Source organism: Felis catus, chromosome B3, assembly GCF_018350175.1.
Source record: "Felis catus isolate Fca126 chromosome B3, F.catus_Fca126_mat1.0, whole genome shotgun sequence".
In the NCBI taxonomy this organism is placed as follows: domain Eukaryota; kingdom Metazoa; phylum Chordata; class Mammalia; order Carnivora; family Felidae; genus Felis; species Felis catus.
Genome location: NC_058373.1, coordinates 80,707,614 through 80,730,655, shown reverse-complemented (window position 1 = coordinate 80,730,655; position 23,042 = coordinate 80,707,614). Strand labels below are relative to the sequence as shown.

General features: G+C 40.8%; 2 protein-coding genes and 1 pseudogene across 13 annotated transcripts in view; 2 read left to right on the top strand and 1 right to left on the bottom strand.

Annotated features, from left to right (window-relative positions):
• AP4S1 (adaptor related protein complex 4 subunit sigma 1) overlaps nt 1–20,789 on the bottom strand; it is a 50,496-nt gene extending 29,707 nt beyond the window's left edge. For 3 of the 8 annotated variants that reach the window (XM_045059767.1, XM_023255641.2, XM_023255642.2), the window contains exon 1: nt 20,256–20,511. The gene's annotated coding sequence lies outside the window, so the exon portion shown is untranslated. Of the gene's footprint in view, nt 1–5,898; nt 6,165–10,231; nt 10,256–20,255; nt 20,512–20,657 lie in introns of those variants that run through there. The other 5 variants (XM_045059766.1, XM_045059764.1, XM_023255640.2 and 2 more) reach the window with 5 other exon arrangements.
• LOC109501109 lies at nt 4,705–13,561 on the top strand (annotated as a pseudogene).
• STRN3 (striatin 3) overlaps nt 19,648–23,042 on the top strand; it is a 105,302-nt gene continuing 101,907 nt past the window's right edge. For 2 of the 5 annotated variants that reach the window (XM_023255631.2, XM_045059757.1), the window contains exon 1: nt 19,650–20,131. In XM_023255631.2, the coding sequence (XP_023111399.1) occupies nt 19,850–20,131 (282 nt within the window). In that variant the 5' untranslated portion in view covers nt 19,650–19,849. Of the gene's footprint in view, nt 20,132–22,715; nt 22,767–23,042 lie in introns of those variants that run through there. The other 3 variants (XM_023255634.2, XM_023255632.2, XM_045059758.1) reach the window with 3 other exon arrangements.

Genomic DNA, 23,042 nt, shown 5'->3' with positions numbered 1-23,042 from the left:
TAAAAAAGAGATAGACCAGACAATCTGGAAGACAAAGCTGGAACAATCTGGATAACAAATAACAGTATCGGATTATTACCCAAAGTATAAAATAAGTACACATGAGTACATACTGATAAATACACGATTGAGTAAATAAATAAACAGGACAGAAGAATCCCACATACAGGTTTCCCCCAACTATCCGAAAGTAGAATGTTCCTGGGAAACCTTTACTAAGCCGAAACGGTGGTGAAGCAAAGAAGCAATTACCATTAATGTATATGGGAAAAATTTTGAGCATTCCCAGACACAAAAAAGTCACCTTTTAGGTTTTTCTGATGCCTAAGGGATGTAAAAAATAAATCGAGAGAAAGCACGGATCCTCAGAGACACAGTCCGAAGCTCTGGTGGCTTGAGGCTGGCATGCGGAATGTGGCTGCCAAGGAAGGAACTTGGTGGGGCCACTCTTGCTGCTTGGGGTGTGCTGCCCTTGTTACTGCTCATTGCAACACGGACGCTCGACACTGTTTTGTCATAAACATGAAATGCTCTTTGGATTTCTTTCAGTTAATGACAACAGGTACTAATGTAGATCTTTCCTAAAAGCAAAATCTTACTAATAGAAGGAGATACCTGTATGTATGTTGATACTCTCTCCTCCAGGAAGTCCTCCAGGGAGCTTAATTTCTCCCACCCATTGGAAGGTGACCTGGACTTAGTGACTCACTTCCAAAGGACAGCATATGGAAGTGGAAAACGGGAACCTCACAGTAGAGAAACCTGGCACACACCACCTCAACCAAGTGATGAAGGCTAACATCATCAGTGGCGTCATGTCCCCCTGATATGAGGTGATGAGAAAAGTATTTCATCTCTGTGGTGTTCTTCCCCAAACCCATAACCCCATTCTAATCATGTGAAAATACATTAGACAAAACCAAATTAAAGGACATTCTAAAAAATATCTGACCTGTATTTCCCAAAACTGTCAAGATCAGGAAAAACAAGAGAAATGTGAGAAACCGTTACAGATCACAGCAGATTAAGGAGATAATGGTGACCACATGAAATGTGGTATCTTGGAAGAGAACAAGGACATTAATAAAAAATTGGTGAGGGGCACCTGACTGACTCATTCAGAAAAGGATGCAACTCTTCATCTTGGGGTTGTAAATTTGAGCCCCACATTGGGCGTAGAGATTACAAATAAATAAACAAACAAACTTAGAAAGTTAGTAATAATGCTACCCATGTTGGTTTTTTAATTTTTTTTTCAACGTTTTTATTTATTTTTGGGACAGAGAGAGACAGAGCATGAACGGGGGAGGGGCAGAGAGAGAGGGAGACACAGAATCGGAAACAGGCTCCAGGCTCCGAGCCATCAGCCCAGAGCCTGACGCCGGGCTTGAACTCACGGACTGCGAGATCATGACCTGGCTGAAGTCGGACGCTTAACCGACTGCGCCACCCAGGCACCCGCCCATGTTGGTTTTTTAGATGTGATAAATATACCAAAGATGAAATGACAACATTAGAGGAAATGGGTCTGGTATTCAGAAATTCTCTATCTTTGCAACTCTTTCATAAATCTAAAATGATTCCAAATAAAAAGCTTACTCTTTAAAAAGGAGAGGGGTGGGGTGCCTGGGTGGCTTACTCAGGTAAGCATCTGACTTGAGCTCAGTTCATGATCTCATGGTTTGTGGGCCTGAGCCCCACATCAGGCTCTATGCTGACAGCTGGGGAGCCTGGCGCCTGCTTCAGATTCTGTGTCTCCCTCTCTCTCTGCCCCTTCCCCACTTGCACTCTCTCTCTCTCTCCTCTCAAAAATAAATAAACATTAAAAAAAATAAGAGGGGTGTCTGAGTGGCTCAGTCAGTTAAGCTGCCAAGTCTTGATTTCAACTCAGTTAATGATCCCAGGGTTGTGGGATTGAGCCCTCCATTGGCTCTGCACTAAGCATGGAGCCTGCTTGAGATTCTCTCTCTCTCTCTCTCTCTCTCTCTCTCTCTTTCTTTCCCTTTGCCCCTCTTGTTTCCATGTGCTCTCTCTCTAAAATAAAATTTCAAAAAAATTTGGGGGGGGGGGGCGCCTGGGTGCCTCAGTCAGTTGAGTATCTGACTTCAACTCAGGTCATGATCTCACGGTTGGTGAGTTCGGGCCCCGTGTCAGGCTGTATGCTGACAGCTCGGAGCCTGGAGCCTGCTTCAGATTCTGTCTCCCCCCACCTCTGCCCCCCTTCCACTTGTGCTCTGTCTCTCTCTCTCTCTCTCTCAAAAATAAAATAAACATTAAGATTTTTTTTTAAATAAAAAAATTTCTTTTTTAAGGAGAGAGGGGTGCCTGGTTGGGTCAGTCAGAAGAGAATGCGACTCTTGATCTTGGGGTCATGTATTAGAGTGAAGAGGGTTTGTTTGTTGGTGTGTCTGTGTGTATAAGTCTATGTCATATTGGCTATATTAGTTATATTTGCTTATTGCTTAAATATCTAAATTTTTATCAGTATATTAAGGATATTTAGGTATGAGGTTTATTTTTATTAACATTCTCAATAATTACACTTCAGGCTTTCCTATTTTCTTTTACCTAAGAGGCATACTAATTTTAATAGATGATATGTGTGTGTGTGTGTGTGTGTGTGTGTGTGTGTGTGTCAAGGTATATGTTCTATAAATGGCTTAGTCTGCTCTTTGGTCAAACTCTGTTCTGACCTGGATAACCTCTGACTCCCAGTAATTCTTCTGCCACACATCACCATTTGGGAGCTTTCCTTCTTTTCCCCTAGTTCAGGGTTCAGAAAAGCTTTTCCTGCAAAGGGCCAGGTAGTATTTTAGGCTCTGAGGGCCATATGGTCTCTCTCTCAACTAGTTACTCTGCTACTGCAGAATGAAAGCAGCCCACATGATATAAATAATATGTAAAGCCATGGGTGTAGCGTGTTCCAAGAAAACTTTATTTATAAAAGTCAGCAACTGGATGTGGTCTGCCGGCTATAGTCTGCTCTGCTATAGACCAATGCTTATCAAATTTAATGAGCACACAAATCCCTTGGGGGAGCTTGTTAAAATATAGAATCTGATTTAGTAGGTCTGGAGCAGGAACCATACATGGAGTGGCAAAGCATAGAAGACTCATTAAAGTGCACACCTACAAGGTCATGAAGTTCACCTTTCTCAACATCAAGTTAGACTAAATAACAAGAACTGAGTGCTTACCAGGTACAAGACAGCAAGGAACAGAGTAAACAGAAACACAGGTGTGATGATAATTTCTTTAATTCGGTCATAGCTCTTAAACCATAGAATGCTGGATTGAGGGGGCAAGCTTTTATTTTTTTTAAATTAAGTTTATTTCGAGAGAGGGACAGTGTGAGCAGGGGAGGGGCAGAGAGAGAGAGAGAGAGAGAGAGAGAGAGAGAGAGAGAAAATCCCAAAAAGGCTCCGTGTTGCCAGCACAGAGCAAGATGTGGGGCTTGAACTCACGAAACCACGAGATCATGACCTGAGATGAAACTACGAGTCAGACACTTAACTGACTGAGCCACCCATGCACCCTGAGGGGGCAAGCTGTCTTGACATGTCACCCCAAATGTCCTCAGTTTCATCAGGTGCTCTGGCTAGCTGGTCTCATCCCTCATGGCTTCAGCTGGTCTCTCTCAAAGCTGTACATATTTTGGAATATAATGACATTTCCAGGAAGCAGACAACCATTCTTTTGTCAAGAATTCACTAGTAGCTGACTAGGGCACCTGGGTGGTATTCAACTCTTGATTTTGGCTCAGGTCATGATATTACGGTTCATGAGATGGAGCTCTGTGTTTGGCTCTGTGCTGACAGTGCAGAGCCTGCTTGGGATTCTCTCTCTCTCTCTCTCTCTCTCTCTCTCTCTCTCCCCTCCTCCTCCTCTCCCACTTCCTCTCTCTCTCAAAATAAATAAACATTAAAAAAAAAAGAATTTACTAGTAGTTGACTAGAATACTTCATTTAACCTCAAGAAATTACAACAATGCATTTAGTCCTTCACATTTCACCATGACACAAAATCAACTCAAAATAGGTCAGACCTAAATATAAGAAGTAAAACTATAAAACTTTTTTTAAGTTGTTTAAATATTATTTTTATGTTTATTTATTTTTGAAAGAGAGAGAGACAGGGCGTGAGCAGGGGATGGGCAGGGAGAAAGGGAGACACAGAATCCGAAGCAGGCTCCAGGCTCTGAACTATCAGCACAGAGTCTGACGTGGGGCTTGAACGCACGGACTGCGAGATCATGACCTGAGCCGAAGTCAGATGCTCAACCAACTGAGCCACCCAGGCGCCCCATAACTATAAACTTTAGAAGAAACAGATTTGAGACCAAAAGAACAATCTGTAAATAGAAAAAAATTGATAAACTTTTTTTAAGTTTATTTATTTTGAGACAGAGGGAGAGAGGGAGAGAGAATCAATGTGGGGCTCAATCTTACGAAGGAAGAGATCATGATCTGAGCCAAAATCAGATCATGAATCAGTCGGTTAAGTGTCCAACTTAACCGACTGAGCCACCCAGCCCCTAATAAGTTGGATTTTATTATACTAGAAAATTTGTACTTCAAAAGACACCATTAAGAAAATGCAAAGTCACAGACTGGGTGAAATTATTTGCAACTCATATATCTAATAAAGGACTTGTATTTACATGAAAGACTCCTTACTAGCAAGACAAGCAACACAACTGAAAAAATGGACAATTTGAAAGTACATGTGAACAAAGAGGACATGCGAATTGCTAATAAGTACATGAAGGAATGTTCAACATCATTAACCCTTAGGAAAATTCAAATTAAAACCACAACAAGATACCATTTCACACCTAACTTGAGTGGCTGTAATCAAAAAGAGAGAAAATAACGAGTGCTGGTCAGGATGTAGAGGCACTGGAACCCCAAAGCAGTGCTGATGGGAAAGTAAATGTTACTGCCACTTTGGAAAACAATTTGGCAGTTTTAAAAAACTCCAACACAAATCTCCCATATAATCTAGCCATTCTACTTTTAAGTATAACCCAAAGAGAAATGAAACTACACCCGCAGAAAACTTGCACGTGAATGTTCACAGAAGCATTATTCGTAATAGCCAAAAAGTGGAAACAACCCAAATATCCACCAGCTAATGAATGGATAAACAAAATATGGTATATCTACATACAATGGAAAATGACCCAGCAATAAAAGGCAACAGAATACTTCTTTGACATGCTACTAAATGGATGGACCTTGAAAACATTAAGTGAAAGAAGCCAGAGACAAAATACTATCTACTAAATGATTCCATTAATCTGAAATGTCCAGCAAAGGCAAATTTATACAGATAGAAAGCACAGTAGTAGTCAATTAGAGCAAGAAGAGGTTTAGGGGAAAATAGGGATGGGGTTTCTTTTACGGATGATGAAAATCTTCTAATATTGTATTTATTTGTGTGAAAATATTTGCACAACTTTGTAAACTTACTAAAAATCATTGTACATGTATATTACATAAAGTTCAGAGCTACTATGCAGCAATAACCAGAGAAGGAAGTAATTATACTAAAAATGCATTTTGCTTAAATCTGGATGGTAGGATTAGGGGCAATTTTTATTCTCTATCTTTACTTTGCCTTATTTCCCAAGTTTTAAGAGATCTGTTGCTTTCTGTCACACATAAAAAGTTTGTTTAGGAACGCTGAGCTGCGTTACATAATTTTTGAAATTATCCAACTGGAAAATAAATGTTAACTCAAACTAATTAAGCTATTGTTTCATTTATTGTGACATTTCTAAATGTGTTATTTCTTTAAAACATGTACTGTTTTTCAAAGTGGACATGTTGACAGCATCTAATCAGTATGGACTAAACATCGGCAACATGGAAATACAAACTACTAGATTCTACTTGCCACATCATATCGATTCCCACAGGCCTCAAAGTTAGCTGTTTTGGAATGTCTCCATCCTTAAATGAGAGGAAATACTGGTCAGTAGCAGATTTTCACCTAATTTGGATCACCTCCCTCAGAGTCTGTAATATGTTGTATATTCTTTCTTTATACACTAAAACAGTTACTTTGCTTCATATTTAACTGGAATTCTTCAATGATTCAGTTTTCCCATCTGTCATCTAAGAATAATAACAGCTGCCTCACAGAGTTACTGTGAGGATGAAAAGACATGAAGGAAATGTACAGCACTTAGAGCCCCCCTTTTTGAAAACTTCCTCATCCTCCTCCCTAGTGTAGGTTAGATATTCTTCCCAATAGATTCTTGCTGCTGCAGTTCTAAGACTACTGAAATTTGACTTTAGGAAACCTGTCACCCACTCTTCCTTTCTCTCCATCCATTCCTCTCCTCCAATCTCTCTCTTTTTTATGATCCAGAATACATTTTCCGTAGCTTCACTGGAGACTCTTCCTTTGTGCTAAATCCCTGGGTCACTCAAGAAATACCTCAACTACATTTGAGTAATTTGGCATTTAACACATTTACACGTGTGCTGCTTTTAAAACTTCGTTTTAGGGGCGCCTGGGTGGTTCAGTTGGTTAAGTGTCCGACTCTTGATTTTGGCTCAGGTCAAGATCTCACAGTTCTTGGGAATAGACGCCTGCATGGACTATTCATTCTCTCTCTCTCTCTCTCTCTCTCTCTCTACCTCTCTCTCCACCGATGCCCCACCCCCTCCCCTGTACCCCAATTGTGCTCTTTCTCTCTCTTAAAATAAATAAACACTAAAAAAATAAAAATAAAACTTGCTTTTAAAATAGTTAAAACGCTTTAAAATGTTAAATTTTGGGGCACCTGTCTGGCTCAGTCAGTATAATGTGCAACTCTTGACCTTGGGGTTGTAAAGTTTGAGCCCTCACGTTGGATATACAGATTACTTAAAAACAAAGTCTTAGGGGCACCTGGTGGCTCAGTCGATTAAGCCTCTGACTGTTGATTTCGACTCAGGTCATGATCTCACAGTTTGTGAGATGGAGCCCCGCGTCGGCTCTCATGCTGAAAGCACGGAACCTGCCTTGGATTTTGTCTGTCTCTCTCTGCCCCTACTCCATTCGCTCTTGCTCTCTCTCTTTCACAATACATAAATATATATTTTTAATGTTTGTTTATATTTGAGAAAGAGAGCACAAGCAGGGAAGGGGCAGAGAGAGAGGGAGACAGCATCTGAAGCAGGCTCCAGGCTCTGAGCTGTCAGCACAGAGCCCGATGTGGGGCTTGAACTCATGAGCTGGGAGATCATAATCTGAGCTGAAGTCGGATGCTTAACTGACTGAGCCACCCAGGCGCCCCAATAAATAAATATCTTTAAGATATAAATAATAAATAAATAAAATCATAAAAAATAAATAAATAAAATGTTAAATTTTAGTCAAATTCAGGATTTGTGGAAATCCCAAAGCTCCTATTTCTGTAGAAAAGTACTTTGGGAATAAACCTCAATACTCTGGTCTGTCATTTTTCTAGGAATATATCTGAAAAATTTCTAAAGCTTCATTAGACCCTAAAATCTTGTTCTAAAGGCATTTTGGTAAATTGATCAAAAAGTCTCACCAAGTACACCTATCACAGTGAGCACTAGCGCTAAGTTATACAGAATTGTAGAATCACTATAGTGTACACCTGAAACTAATGTAACATTGTCAACTATACTTCAATAATGAAAATTTTTTTTAGAAATCTCATCAAATTCGGTCCAACATACAAGTTTAAGTAAGTGTGGTTATTTGTAACTTTAAAACATACATAAATAAATCAATCAGAGATAAGCTAGCAGTTTTACTGAAAAGGGTAGATATTGTATTTTTGGAGATGTTCAAGTATCAGATTTCCTATCCTAAATAAGAGGGTGAACTGTAAGGTCTTTACAGCAACATGATTCAGGCAGGGGGAGAAAAGTCATATTTCAAAAACTGAGGATGAGGATTTATGTACTATAAATAGACCATTACATTGTCTGTTTGAAAGTACTTGTTTTATTTTTACTCATTAGTCATGTGTGTGTGTGTGTGTGTGTGTGTGTGTGTGTGTGTGTGTGTGTGTGTGTAGTGGGGGATGGAGGGATTGAGAATAGACTCCCCATCAGTCATCTGCCAGAGAGGTATTGACTACCAGGTCTGGTGGTGGTGGGAGGTATTGTACAGTTTAAAGATACAAATTGATACTGGCTGCAGTTCACATGAGCCTGTTGTTGTTGTTGTTGTTGTTGTTGTTGTTGTTGTTATCTTACCTTCCACTCTTCTTTGGATAGAAAAGCTGCTTTGGGACAAATAATGAGACTCATAATAATGGCTCAAATAATGGGACTCAACCTTCCCATTACTACATGCAATAGAGATAACAGTATTTATCTTTTGAAATCTAAGTTTTTTCTTCTAAAATTATCTTTCTTCTATTTAGTTTTATGTGGAGGGTAATTTATTTTGAAATTTATAATAACATTAAAATAGGGAACACATTTTATTTTGACAAAACATGGGCATGGGTTAAAAAGAGTGAAGAAATACCATTGTGTGGGTAATCTTATTCTAAATTGTTCCGGGGTGCCTAGGTGGCTCAGTAGTTTAAATGCCAAGCGCTGACTTGGGCTCAGGGCATGATCCCCTGGTACGTGAATTCCAGCCCCATATCAGGCCCTGTGCCTTCATCGCCCAGCCCTCTTTGGATCCTTGGTCTCCATCTCTCTCCATCCCTCCTCAACTTGTGTGTGTGCGCACACTCTCTCAAAAATAAATAAATGTTAAAAAAATAAGAAGAAGATAAATTGTTTTGGTTAAAATTAGCCACACAAATTAAGTACTTGTGCTTAATGACTAAAAATCTTTATCGGATTTTTGGACTAAGAAAGACATCCAGTATCTTAGTTTTAGAGAAGAGTTAGTGCAGAGCAGAGATCTAGAGGTCTCATGGCTGGGATCCTCCCAGGACTTGCTATTCTGATATTATAATGTGTTGTAAGGAGAAGCTTGAGAAGATAACTGAGTTTACTACATATTTCTTCCCATTCCTATAAAATGGTTATCAAGTTTCCCCCTCAAACTGGAAATATTTCAAACCAGATATTCTGGATTCTGATAAATTTAACTTCTTTCTTTTCTTTTCTTTCTCTCATGTAAGTAATCTCTACACCCAACAAGGGGCTCAAACTCACAACCTTGACATCAAGAGTTGCATGCTCTACTGACTGAGCCAGCCAGGTGCCCCTAACTTCTGAACTTCTTTCTTTTATTTAAAAAATCTTTTAATGTTTATTTTTTGAGAGAGAGAGAGCGAGCGAGCAATCGGGGATGGGCAGAGAGAGAGAGAGGGAGACCCAGAATCCAAAGTAGGCTCCAGGCTCTGAGCTGTCAGCACAGAGCCTGAAGTGGGGCTCTAACTCACGAACCGTGAGATCATGACCTGAACTGAATGAAGTAAGCCACTCAACCAACTGAGCCACCCAGGTGCCCCATAACTTCTGTATTTCTTAAGTTAGATAGGTCTTGTTAATTCTTGCTGGGCATCTGACTGCCAATGAAAACTGTGAAAGCTATACAAAGACAGACTTTTCTTATACATTTGTCCTTCTGAAGCGTAGTCATCTAACAGCATCGCATTAGGATTTGAATGACAGGCCTATGGAGTGCTCTTAAAGGGTCAAGTGCAATGTTACAGATTTTAAATTCAAATCAAACTAAAGCAATTTGGAATTAAAATTTGATTTGCTGATGTTCCTATCGTTTTGTGTCAAATAAAGAAAAAACAAAACATCACTGGGATACAAAGGAATCTCACTTTACACAAAATGTATCTCTGAGAAGTTGACTACACATTGAATTTAAATACTATACTGGAATTATGGAAAATGCTTATATAAAACAATCACTCTATAATTTATCTCCAAATAATGTGTTTCAACACTGTAAATTTTTTTTAATCTAATGTTCACATTACTTAAGGAAAAATTAGTTACTCTGTGAATTTTTTCTAAAAAATATACAAGAAAATCGTACTATGAAATTGTAGGTATGTGTTAAAGCTCTTACTTCAAGAGCTTCTTAATTACATAAAGTATGTCCTGAGTTAAAATCAAGCATATCAGAATCTCTATCAATAATTTCAGGGCCTGAAGATATCATGTGGAAAATTATGGCTCCAATAACAAATTCTTTCTGCAGATCATCACTCTGAACAGAAGAAGCAATGAAACACAAAAATTACTGCATTAAGCTTCAGTTTGGGGATCAGTTTACTTACCCAACAGGATCTATCTTTTTCATTAGTGACACAGCCACCACAAATGAGTAATTAATGCTCCCAATATTTGATGGTGGTTATGAGAGACCTTCTCAGCTGTATCCTGAAAGGCAGTATTCACTCTTTGGAATATGATGTGTGAACATGACCCAACAAACTAACTCATGAGGGGAGATAAAAATAGTAGAAAACACTTAACACAGTACTTACTAAACAGCCAGGTGCTGTTTTGAATATTTTACCTACATTCAGTTAATCCTCATAGTAGTTTTTATTTCTACTTTATAGGTGTGCAAACTTAGTCACTTGCCAAAGGTCACCCAGTAAAACAGTGGAGAAAGGACTCAAGGCTGGTTAGTCTGACTCCAGAGTCTGTGCTCCTATCCACTGCTCTTTACCTCCAGGTTTGCCTCAAGACACCAGTAATGCAGTGATGGCAGTAATATGACCAGGGATGCACAATTTCACTCTTCATTCACTAGTGTAAATCTCACTCGAGCCGGTTGTACTCTCTGTACAAAACCTTTAACTGGCTAACGTGCATATTTTGGCAGTTTGATTCTGATCCTGGAGCAAAACACAAAAGGTGCAATTCTAACAGATTATTTGCTTTTAGTTGAGCTCAACATGGAGCCTAAAATGATTCAGGCAGATAATGTGCAAATTTAGGACAGTAAAACTCATATTAGTACATTTACAACAGCGTGCTTAACATTTGTAATTAGACCTAAACTTCCAAAATTCCTACGTCTGATTTGCCCTCTTAGTGAGTTCAGCTAATCTCCCTTTCTACTTCCAATAAATAAAACATACCCAGCAAATGCTGTCCAAGGCAAGTTTGCAGACACGTATCTGAATTTAGTATCATTCTCATTCAGATCAAATATCAGAGTGAATGCAGGGCTTTTCAGGTAGCCTGCTTGGCTGCCCTTTGCCCAGGAGCACCTTTTGCTTTTCTGAATTGCACAATAAGGGATAGCAACATGTTATAGTTCCCACTGAAAATGTACATAGGATATTAAAGTTGTCAGACAAGAGCTGGCCCAACTGTTGCCCCAAGGATATTCATACTTGAATTTATACTCGCTTAAATATCTCACAATCCTTGAAGAGCAAAAATGTCTCGAATACTTTAGTAGTGGTCCAATGAAACTATTTCAGTAGCAGGCTGTATTAACTTTAGGTTAAGTAGCAGGCAATTTAAACTTTAAAATGCCAAGAGTGTAGACAGGCAAGGGAGTGGTGATAGCAGCAGGGTAGTTTTGGGAGCTCCCAGGATGCCCTCAGAAAAAAATGGTGATAGCAGCAAAGATGGGGGAAAAAACCCACAAGTCTATAGGCAACATCTTTACCAAAAATCAGGTGAAAAACAACCCCTGGAACTCTAGAACTCTAATGGGTAGAGTCAAACTACACTTAGCAACAAAAACTGGGTGACCCCAACTGTGCTGGCTAGAGTGGAGGTTTGAAACTGTGGTCTTGTAAGGGTCAAAAGAGAAAAAGAATCCAGAAATTGCCAAGTCTTCATCCAAAGGAAGGGACCCCGCTCCCCCATTTGAAGTGAGAGGCTTCCCCCCGCCCCCCCCCCCAAAAAAAAGAAATGAGAGACCCAGAAGTGAATCTAAGAACCACTGTGAGAACTGGGAGGAGTCCTGGCAGGGTCTCTTTTGCCAATGAGTACAAGGAAAGGTCCCATCCAGGACACTAAAGGGCAGGCAACACCTAGCACAAGCTCTTTTGTAGGACAGATCCCACGCTGAGGAGGAACTACTGAGGGTGGAACATAATATATTTGTTAAAAGAAAGTTAGCTAGCTAGCTAGGGCTGACAAAGCTAGATCAAGCTGATCAAGATTAGTGCATTACAAAAATTAAGACAACTAGACATTACGTGCTGCCTGGTGTGATGCAATAGAAAGTACACTGCATCCCCACTGGAGAAGTGTTTTGCCAAAAAAATAAATAAAACCTGAATCAAACGTAGCCTCTAGATCTAGATCTAGTTTACAGAACATATGGAGGAGAAAGGAATATGCTAAATAATACCATAAAAATGCAATCAGCCAAAAGTGGAAAATTCTATAGGAGAAATAACCTGGTCTCTTCAACAAAATGGCATGACAATGTTGGCGTGAGGGGAAGGCAAAATCAACAAAGAGCTAAAGATGTATCAACTAAATGAAATATGTGGATTTTGTTAGGATCCTGATTTGAAGTCACCAAGTGTTTTTGTTTTTGTTTTTGTTTTTTTTAGAGAGGAGAGAGCAAGCATGAGCAGGGGAGAGGGGCAAAAAGAGAGAGAATCTTAAGCAAGCAAGCCCCACAGATCTTAAGCTGGATGCCAGGTTCGATCCCACAACCCTGGGATCATGACCTAAGCCAACATCAAGAGTCGGTCACTCAACTGACTCAGCTGCCCAGGCAATCCGTGAAGTCATGAACTCTTTAAAAAAATTTTTTTTGACACAATTGGCAGAAATTGAATACGAACTAAGGATTAGACTACATAAAGAAATTACCATTAACTTTGTAGGTATGACATTGATATTGTGGTATATTAAAAAAAAAAAGGTCCTAATCTGTTAAAGATACTTAGAGAAGTATATACCAATGAAATAATATGATGTCTCGGATTTATTTTAAAATATTAATGGGCTTGCCATGGGAGCATGGGGGAGGCCATGAATTCTGTTTCAATGCATCTTTGATCTTGTCAAGTAATATCACGAACAAAGCTTACCTTCCCAAGTTGAAAAATTTAGGGCCAAGAAGCTGTAATTGAAATTAAAAAGGGGCACATGTGTCCAAGGAATATTGAGGAATTTGACAGCTTTATGAAACTTGTGATAAATGAATGCATCGAGATGGCAGTTAGTGGGCAACAGAACAATACTGGAAAGGTGGTAATATGAGGAAATAGTATCATCATGTTAGAAGCCTTAGAATGAATTTAAACAAAGGCTTATTCACTACAGAAATCAATTGCTTTCACACGTCTCCTCTCCAATGAGCCAGTTTTACTATGATATGGAAATGGCTGCATACATTTTTTGGGGGAGTGCATAATTTTTATATTAAACTGTTTTATTAAATAAATTTTTGTAAGAGTAAAAAAAAAAATTCCTCAGAAAAAAGGTGGACTAGATGAACTAAGAACAGCAAAACCTTGATAATTGTTGAAAGTGTAGTCATAAGACCTTTTTTCTATTTTTACATGATTGAATTTTTTTTTTTTTTTTAAGATTTTGTTTTTAAGTAATCTCTATACCCAATGTGGAGCTCGAACTTACAACCCGGAGATCGAGTTGCATGTTCTCCTGACTGAGTTAGATAGGCACCTCATGATTGAAATTTTTCAAAATAGGGGCGCCTGGGTGGCTCAGTCGGTTAAGTGTCCAACTACAGCTCGGGTCATGATCTCACAGTTTGAGGGTTGGAGCCCCGTGTCAGGCTCTGTGCTGACAGCTCAGAGCCTGGAGCCTGCTTCGGATTCTGTGTCTCCCTCTCTCTCACTCTGTGCCTTGCCTGCTCACACTCTGTCTGTCTCTCTCAAAAATAAACATAAAAAAATTAAAAAAACTTTTTTTCAAACTAAAAAGTTAAATAGAAAAAGTCTATGCACCACATGATTTAGAATATCTAATTACTATATTAAAACCTATAAAGCAAAAGGAGCAAAGGAGAATAGGATTTATTTAAAAATGCTCTGAAGAATTCTTCAATCTTTTTTTGTGGGGTAATCATCATGTGCTTTAGGTGAGTCTATTAATAGAAAGACAAAACCATCATTTAAAAATATTTTGTTATAGGGGTGCCTGGGTGGCTCAGTCGGTTAAGCATCTGACTCTAGATTTCGGCTCAGGTCATGATCCCACAATTTGTGAATGCAAGCCCCACACCTGACTCCACACTGACAGTGCAGAGCCTGCTTGGGATTCTCTCTCTCTCTCTCTCTCTCTCTCTCTCTCTCCCTCTCTCTGCCCCTCCCCCCGTGCTCTTTCTCTCTTAAAGTAAATAAACTTAAAAAAATGTTATAAAAAAACAAGTTTTTGTGATTTTTTGCCAAATTCAAAACATTCTCCAAAGAGAATATTCTCTAGCATAGATTTCTCAGGCAAAGTGTCTGTATCTGGTATTATTCTTTTGACTATCCTCCACTGTTGCTCTAACAGGAGACAAACCACACTTCCAAGATTGTTAAATTACTACCTAGGAAAGTTTTGGCAATTTCCCATTCAGTCATATTTTCCAGTCATTTGTTTCTTATGGTTGTAGACCTGGTTGTTCACTTTTAGCCAATGTCCAGGAGGGACTTTGCTCCAGGCAATTTTTTTTCTTCAATTTTGACATCTCTGTGAGTTAGCTATTATATAATATTATCACAGCCTACTGCTTTCTGACTCATGTTACCCAGAAGACAACTCAGGAATGAACTTGGACTAGAATTTTATATAGCCCGCTGAGTTTCCTAAAGGTTTTGGTACCTATTTTTCTATAATCTTTGAAGGTCTTTTTCCTTTTCTTCCCCACACAACATATTGTTTGAATAGTTCCAGTGCCCTGTATGTATTTCTACAATTTTCTTAGCCACAGGCAACTCTTGTAGTGATCTTATTTTGCAGGTGCAACCACTGCACAGGGCAAAGCTATCTCCTCTTTTTCCTTTCCATCTACGTTACAGTTTGCTCCTTTTTTTTTTTTTAATATTTATTTATTTTTGAGAGAGAGAGAGAGCATGAGCAGGGTAGGGGCAAAGAGAGACAAAGACACAGAATCTGAAGCAGGCTCCAGGCTCTGAGCTGTAAGCACAGAGCCTGATGCAGGGCTTGAACCCATGAACTTCGAGATCATGACCTGAGCTGAAGCCAGATGCTTAACTGACTGAGCCACCCAGGTACCCCTGCTCCTTTGGTTTTTGAACACATGCCAGGTCTTCTAAAAGATCTTCCTCTGGGCTCTAATACTCATTTGTTCTCTATATTTATACATGTAAACACTACATAATTTCCTCAAGTGACTGAAATCACCCCAAAACCACCTAAAAATGATTTTAAGAGCGAAAATGATTTGAGAACCAGAGACAGTGATATCGAGCCATTGATAGGACAGTAGGAGGCAGGATAGTGAAGGGAGATTTTATTTGTTTCTGAATAAAAACATACACTCACTGATAGAAGAGTGGGCCCACTTCCTTTTCTACTAAGGGCCTGAGGAGGTGACCCAGAACTCTATACCTCAGCTTTCTTGTGTTACTGGAGATAATAATACTTGTTGCCACCTTTCCACATGATGCAAAAAGATGACTGGATTAGTGTTTGTGAACCGGTTTGAGCTCCCTGTTAGAAGGATGTCAGGTTCATAATCAGCAAGGTATAAAACTGGATGTTCCGGTGAGTAATTACAGGGAACCATATGGTTCTCTAAGGCAGGGCCAAAACTCTTTGTACATCAGGTATTACAATAATTGGAAAGAAGGCATCTGAGTGTTAATTACTCCTGACTTATTTTAAAAACCTGGAATTCCTTAACATACCTCTGCTGACACAATATATGTACATCAAATATGACAAATCCCTTTTTGGTCAGACAGTGTCTGACCAAATCACAGAGGTGTCTAATCACAGAGGTGTCTAAGATTAGCTAACAGCAAAGGAAAAAAAATCTAAAATTCTAAATTTATAAATTTATATTTAATATAAATAGGCATTCTCAGCAGTATACTGAAACTAAGAATCAAATCAGTGGGAGAGGAGGAGGAATGAACAGGACAGATGAAAGGACAGAACAAATAGGAAGTTTCAAAGGTGAAACTGAAGACAGGAAATGACTCAGCCACAATTCCAGGAGGGAGTTCTAGTTAGGTGAGTTGTAGATGATACTATGGCCTGGGAAACTCATTATGTACAGAGGACAAGATTCTAGGAGCTGATTGCAGAGCGTCCTCAGGAGTCATGGACACAAAGTCTAATGAAAATAATATAAAAAATATTCTCCTCTTGGGGCGCCTGGGTGGCTCAGTCTGTTGAGTGTCTGACTTTGGCTTAGGTCATGATCTCACAGTTCATGGGCATCGGGCTCTGTGCTGTCAGCATGGAGCCTGGGGCCTGCTTCAGATTCTGTGTCTCCCTCTCTGCCCCTCCTCTGCTCATGCTCTGTCTATCTCTCTCGTCTCTCTCTCAAAAATAAAGAAACATTAAAAAAATTTTTTTTTTTTAATTCTCTCAGAGGAGAAAATCTTGGTGTCTTTTACTTTTGATACTCAGGGTAAAAAGTCAATTATAAAAACAAGAACAAGGGGCACCTGGCTGGCTCCATAGGTGGAGCTTGAGACATTTGATCTTAGGGTTGTGAGTTAGAGCCCCACATTGGGTGTGGAGATCACTTAAAAATAATTTAAAAATCTAAACAAAAACAAAATAAGAACTCAGGGAAGTTTTAGTCATTGACCCTTGAAATAGCTGAAATAATGGTAGTAAAAATAATACAAAAAGATCGAGGTGAAGGAAAAATATACCTGTTATTCTAAATTTAAATTATTCATCATTTTTTAGGAATATTTATTTATTTTTGAAAGAGAGAGAGGCAGAGAGAGAGGGGGACAGAGGAGCCAAAGCTGGCTCTGTGCTGACAGCCATCAGGCTGTGAGGCGTGAACTCACCTGCTGTAAGATTGTGACCTGAGCCCAAGTCAGTCACTTAGGTGACTGGGCCACCCAGGCACCCCTAAATTGTTCATCATTTTGAGGAGATTGCACCGTTCCAGACACTGGGAATATAGTTACAAACAAGAGGGGCATGGCTCCTACCTCTCTAACAGGCTGCAATCCTCAGATACATGACTATGATCTGGGAAGAACATGGCCAAGGACTGCGTTATTGGCATTTATAAAACCATGGTGAAAGCGAGTGTAGACATGTTCAACTGGAATTCTTCAAATAGGAAGCACTTGAAATTTTATTTCCTTATTATTTTAAAATGTTTATTTTGAGAGAGAGAGAGAGAACACGTGTGTGCTTGCAATCACAAACCGTGATCATGACCTGCGCCGAAATCAAGAGTTGGATGCTTACCAACTGAGCCACCCACCTAGGAGCCCTAGCACTTGAGATTTTAAAAGTGAATCTAATTCAGGGATCTAAAAAGCTTCTTAGCAAAGTAATACTTTGCCAAGGGAAGGGAAGGAAAGCCAAAGGGGTACAGTGTCTGTTAAATTCTTGTGAAATGAAATAGTACTATGTTTTTGAGGAACCAAAAACAGTGCAGATTGGCTGGAGAGAAGAATGGGTGCCATGATAGCGTAATGGCAGATTAGGCGATAGAGTGGATCTAGAATTTGAAGTATTTTTATATGCTATGCTACAGTTCAGGCTTCATTCTAAATCTGAGGATGACTCAAATATTTTAAGCAGGGAATAACAGAATCAGATCTGCCTTCTGAAGATCCCTCAGGCATCAGTGGTAGTGGAGGTAGGGGAAGAGTAGAAGTGTGAACATTTAAATTTAACACATGAATAAAGATGATGGAATAGATATGAAATAGATAAGTAATAAAAATGAAGGATGTTACTGAGAAAGGGATTGGATATGAGAGTTGAGTGAAAGGAAGGTACTAGAACAATTGCTAGACCTCGGGTTTGAATATGCCACTTAACAAGATGGGTAATAGAAAAGAAACAGAATTGTTTGTTTTTGAAGGTGGGGAGGAAAATAGAAGGATTACAAATCTAGTCTTTACTTGAGCTTGAGGTACCAGTAGGAAGTACAAGTGTACATGTTCTTCTTCAGTTGAGGACAAAGATCAATCACAACTGCTCACACATGTTTCTTGGGAGACATATTTTGTAACTTTTTATGTGTTATCAGTCCCCTCAAAAAGGAAGAGGAGTGAATAAGCAGGTTGTATGTTGGTCACTATAAAATGGAGAAATAGTACTTTAATAATATGGAAACATAGTTCTTAATAATATGTGACCTAAGACCCCAGTTCATATACAAATAAAACATGGCAACATGGGTTACAAGTCCAATGCTGTCCATTAAACTGTAATAACAGTAAAGCAGACATGATAAAATAAGATGTACTATTTTTATCTTTTTGAAATTATACCTTGAGTGGTTGTGTGTATTCCATAGTGATAATTTTATTGGTAGTAGAGAAGAAAAAAAGTTAATGCCATCAGTTTAATGTGCAATTTTCCTGCACAGCTTTAATTGTTAACATCTTTTCTTTATTATATCGTTAAATATTACTTTTGTCCTAATTTTCAGTCAAGAGGTTAGTAGCTATATTAACTTTCTTTAGAAGCTTATTAGCTCATTAAGAATGTTTCCTGTCAACCTAAGCACATAAAAACACACACTATGGTACTTAAAAGATTAAGCTTGTATATTATATTCATTCAAACATCGTTTAATGATCCAGGAAAACATCTTCAGCTGTTCATCTAGGATTTTACGTTGTATTCACGATGCGTTTATTTTCTATTTTCATCAAAAGATTCTGCTATGAATCCTGCTATTTGTAAACCCATTCATTCTAAAACATTGCATTTTTAGTCTAAGTCCCTTTCAAAGTTATCTTTCTTCCTCAACGCATCACCGTCAAGATCTAAAGTTTTTCACTATCCCTTCTCCCAAGAAAAAAATGAAAACATTCGTTCCTGCTCCTCCCCCCACCCCCACAACCCACCCCAGATAGGAAAGAAGAGGCGAGGCAAACTGGAACAAGTTGCGACGGGCGACCCAAAGCGCAGAATTAGCTAAATCCGGGCTCGAAACGGAGACCGGGATCAGTCACCATGTCCGGAAGGATCTGGGCTATCTGCCAAAAGACAACGTCCCCAAAGCCTCAGAAACTGGTGCTAAGAAACCAGAGAAAGAACGAGTGACAAGCACAGAAAGAGGCCCGACCCTCTGGGACATCCTGAAACACGCAAGGAATGCAAAAGCAACGTCAGGAATCCGGGACCGGCTGCGGCTGGCCAGAGCGCCCAGCCAGGTTAAAACCCAGCTCTGTAGGAGGCATGCTGCTGAGACCCTTGGGTGGGGAAAGGCGCCCTGGGGGCTTGGTGACTGAGCGACGGAAATTGTTGGCAGCATGAGGCCGGTTGGCTCCCAAAAGCGCGAGTGGCTCACGTTCCGGTACCCACACGGAGACACCCGGAGCAAGTCTGAGGGAGGGCCTAGGGGCGGGGCTAGAACTCATACCCAGCCTCAAACGCCAACCCTTACAGAGTCTTCAGTACGCCTGCGTATGGTGAGGCCGCACTCTATTTGGCTGCTGGGCGTGCGGCGGCAGCGGCGTTCTCTACCCGGCATGCTGCGCGGTTGTGACGGCCCTACGTCTATCCCCTTCCCAACCCAGCCCCCTCTCCCCCTCCCGCCGCGGCCCCCCCCTTTCCCTAAAGTGAGTGAGTGAGACGGACAGATGGAGGAGGGACTGTAATGGCGGCGACCGGCAGCTCCCTACTCTGACCCACGGCAAGCATACAGCACCGACCCCCTCCTCGCTCCTCTCCCAGCCGGCCTCCGCCCCGCCGCCAGCGCGGGGCCACCCTCCCCGGCCCTTCCCCCAGCCGTCGGCTTCTCGCCCTGCGCCCCGGCCGGGGCCCCACACACAATGGACGAGCTTGCCGGAGGCGGTGGTAGCGGCCCGGGGATGGCGGCCCCTCCACGGCAGCAGCAGGGACCTGGGGGGAACATGAGCCTTTCGCCAGGGGGGAATGGAGCGGCGGGCGGTGGGGGTCCTCCAGCCGCCGAGGGAGCGGGTCCCGCGTCAGGCCCGGAGCTGTCCCGGCCGCAGCAATACACTATCCCAGGGATCCTGCACTACATCCAGCACGAGTGGGCTCGGTTCGAGATGGAGCGGGCGCACTGGGAGGTGGAGCGGGCCGAACTGCAGGTACCTTGCTGGGGCGGTGTGCGGGACGGCTGCGGCGGCAGGGTTCCCGGTCGGGGGGGGGGGGGTGGGGCCGGGACTCCCCTCCGTCCGAGCCCCAGGCCTTGGGAGGCCGAGGGGAACCTACCTGTGCAGCTCGGGGGGGGCGATACTCCTGCCTATGGTTCTGGCGACGGCTCTTCCGAGAGCCCCCCTCCCCCTTTCCCGCAGAAGCTTGTTCCCCAACCCTTCTTAGCTGCGCGGTGCGGGCTTCCTTGGGGCAGCCATTTTGACTTTTAGTATGGCGTCTGCGGGGGCTCCTCTGGAGGCGGCCTGCCGGGCCTCCGGGGCTTGGGACTAAACTCCTTTCTGTGGGATAGTCCGGCTTAGGGTTACTGGGCATTGAGGTGGTTTTTGATTGTGCCTGTTGAGATGGAGAACCCGAGGAAGGGGTTTGGGATGGACATTTTATTACCTTTTTCCTCATCACCCGCCCCCCCCCCCATCCGATTTGGCATTTTTGGCCCCCTCCCCCGGAGTTGGTACGCACTTGCCCCTTGACAGCCACGCTTCTTTCCAGGTCTTGCAGCATACTTGTGAAGTTTTCATTTCCTATCGCCAACTTTAGGTACCTTCTTACCTGGGATGCTGCCTTATTCACTTAGGTTCTCTTTTAGTTAGTTCTTCCTCAGTGACTGACTCATCTGTGCTTCCCTAAATTGAGTTTTTCTTTTTAGAGTACCCTTCAGCCGGCCTCCTCCTCCTCCATCCCCTTTATCCATAAAAAGCCAAACCAGAGTATCTCTGCTGTCTTTATGAAACGACTGAGAAAAGATTTAATACTAGCTTGAAGTAAAACGTACTTTCCCACGTTACTGACACAGGGGAAGCAAAGTTAAATATCCTCAGGACCCTTAATAATTGAGCCTTATTTGATCTTTTTAAGGTGAAACTTTGATAGGCTGGTTAACTTTTGGAAGATGTTGGTAGCTGAAGCGCTCATGTCTTGAATTTCAGAACGGCTATATCTTTTTAAGAGGATTGTTCAACTCTTGGGTATTTGTGTTTATTTTTAAACCCCTTTCCAGGGCAAATTTAGGCTTAGAAGAAAAAAGCATGCATCTAAATAGTGTCGCACCTGTTCTTCAGACTGGTATATATTTAGAATGTAAGCAGTAGTGTTGGCTGATATATACGTCATATATGTTGGTGAATAGTTAGGAAAATGTAGTGTTTAAAGAAGGAAGATTGAATTAACTTAGAGTGTCTTCAAACAAATGTATATTACTTTAATTTTGAGTTAGTAAACTTTTATTGGACTCTACAAAGTTGTTGAAGCTAAACTTTTAAAAAAGTAAGGATGTTGGGATGCCTGGGTGGGTCAGTTGGCTAAGTGTCTGACTTCGGCTCAGGTCAAGATCTTGCCATCTGTGAGTTTGAGCCGAGCAGGGCTCTGTGCTGACAGCTCAGAGCCTGGAGCCTGCTTCGGATTCTGTGTCTCTCTCTCTCTGCGCTTCCAATGCGCGCTCTCTCTGTCTCTCTCTACCTCTCAAATATAAACTTAAAAAACATTTTTTTACAGGGTAAGGATGTTTCGGGGCGCCGTGGGTGGCTTAGTCAGTTAAGTGTCAGACTCTTGATCTCAGGGCAGATCTTGATCTCAGGGTCATCAGTTGAAGCCCCACTTGGGGCTCCACAGCCTGGAACCTACTTGAAAAACAAAAAAAAAGCATTGGTGTTTATATTTCTTGACTCTTTATCAAGTCTTCAAAAAAATTAATTACAAGTTAATACCTGTTAGTCAATTCAGTGTTTTAAAATTGTGCTTTGATATACTTTTGGACTTTTAAAAGTATAGTTTTCAAAAAGCTTAGGTAAGAATTGTCTGTTGTTTCTTTAAACTTGTGTATAATGTGATTTAAAATGTCTGGGATTTATAAAGTTCTACTGATACACAACTTTTTACTATACTATGTTGCAAAGAATATTTTTGTGAAGATAGTGAGACAGTTATTTTTTAAAATTGCATTTACAAATGCACAAGGCCTGGACTCACTAAATAATACCTCACTAGTCCCTGGATACAGTGTCTATGACCTTTGCACTATGGTATGAAAGCTTGTATTCCCCCGCCCTACAGGGTGAGACGTTTATTTTGCCCTGTAAGTACCTTGAAATATTGGATTTTAACACTTTGCAAGTTTTAACAATGCATTTATAAGCTCCACTAATTTAAGTATCTGAAAAAATGTCTTATTTGTGTCTAAATTAATAAAATCTATAACTTAATGAGATCTATATTGTCTGCCGTAGCCCTTTCTTTCCCTTTTAGTTCTCTTTGCCAGTAATGGTAAAAAAAAATTTTTAAATTTTTTTTTAACATTTATTCATTATTGAGAGATAGAGACTGAGCACGAGCAGGGGAGGGGCAGAGAGAGGGGGAGACCCAGAATCCGAAGCAGGTTCCAGGCTCCAGGCTGTCAGCACAGAGCCCGATGCGGGGCTCGAACTCACAAACCATGAGATCATGACCTGGGCCGAAGTTGGACGCCCAACCGACTGAGCCACCCAGGCGCTAGTAAAAATCTTCTAAGATTCCTTTTCCTTGTTTGCTTTCCAGTTGATGTGCTATTGCCATATTAGTCCTGATAAAGCCATTGTAAGTTTTTTTTGTTTATTTTGAACAAATTCTACAGTGTTTCTAGACTCTTGTTTCCAGGGATTTTCATTATTTCACAGAGATTCTTTTGGAATAAAATGTTCGTGATTATATTTGTATGATTTTGTTCTTCATATTTCTCTAAAATGTTTTATTGGGTTCCTTAGTTAATTGGGTTTCAGGTTTGCTTCTGGAATACTGAATTTACTTTAGATAACTTCAGTCTTGAATAGGATTGCTTGTGAGAAGCACATTTAAAAATGTATGTGTTGGGGT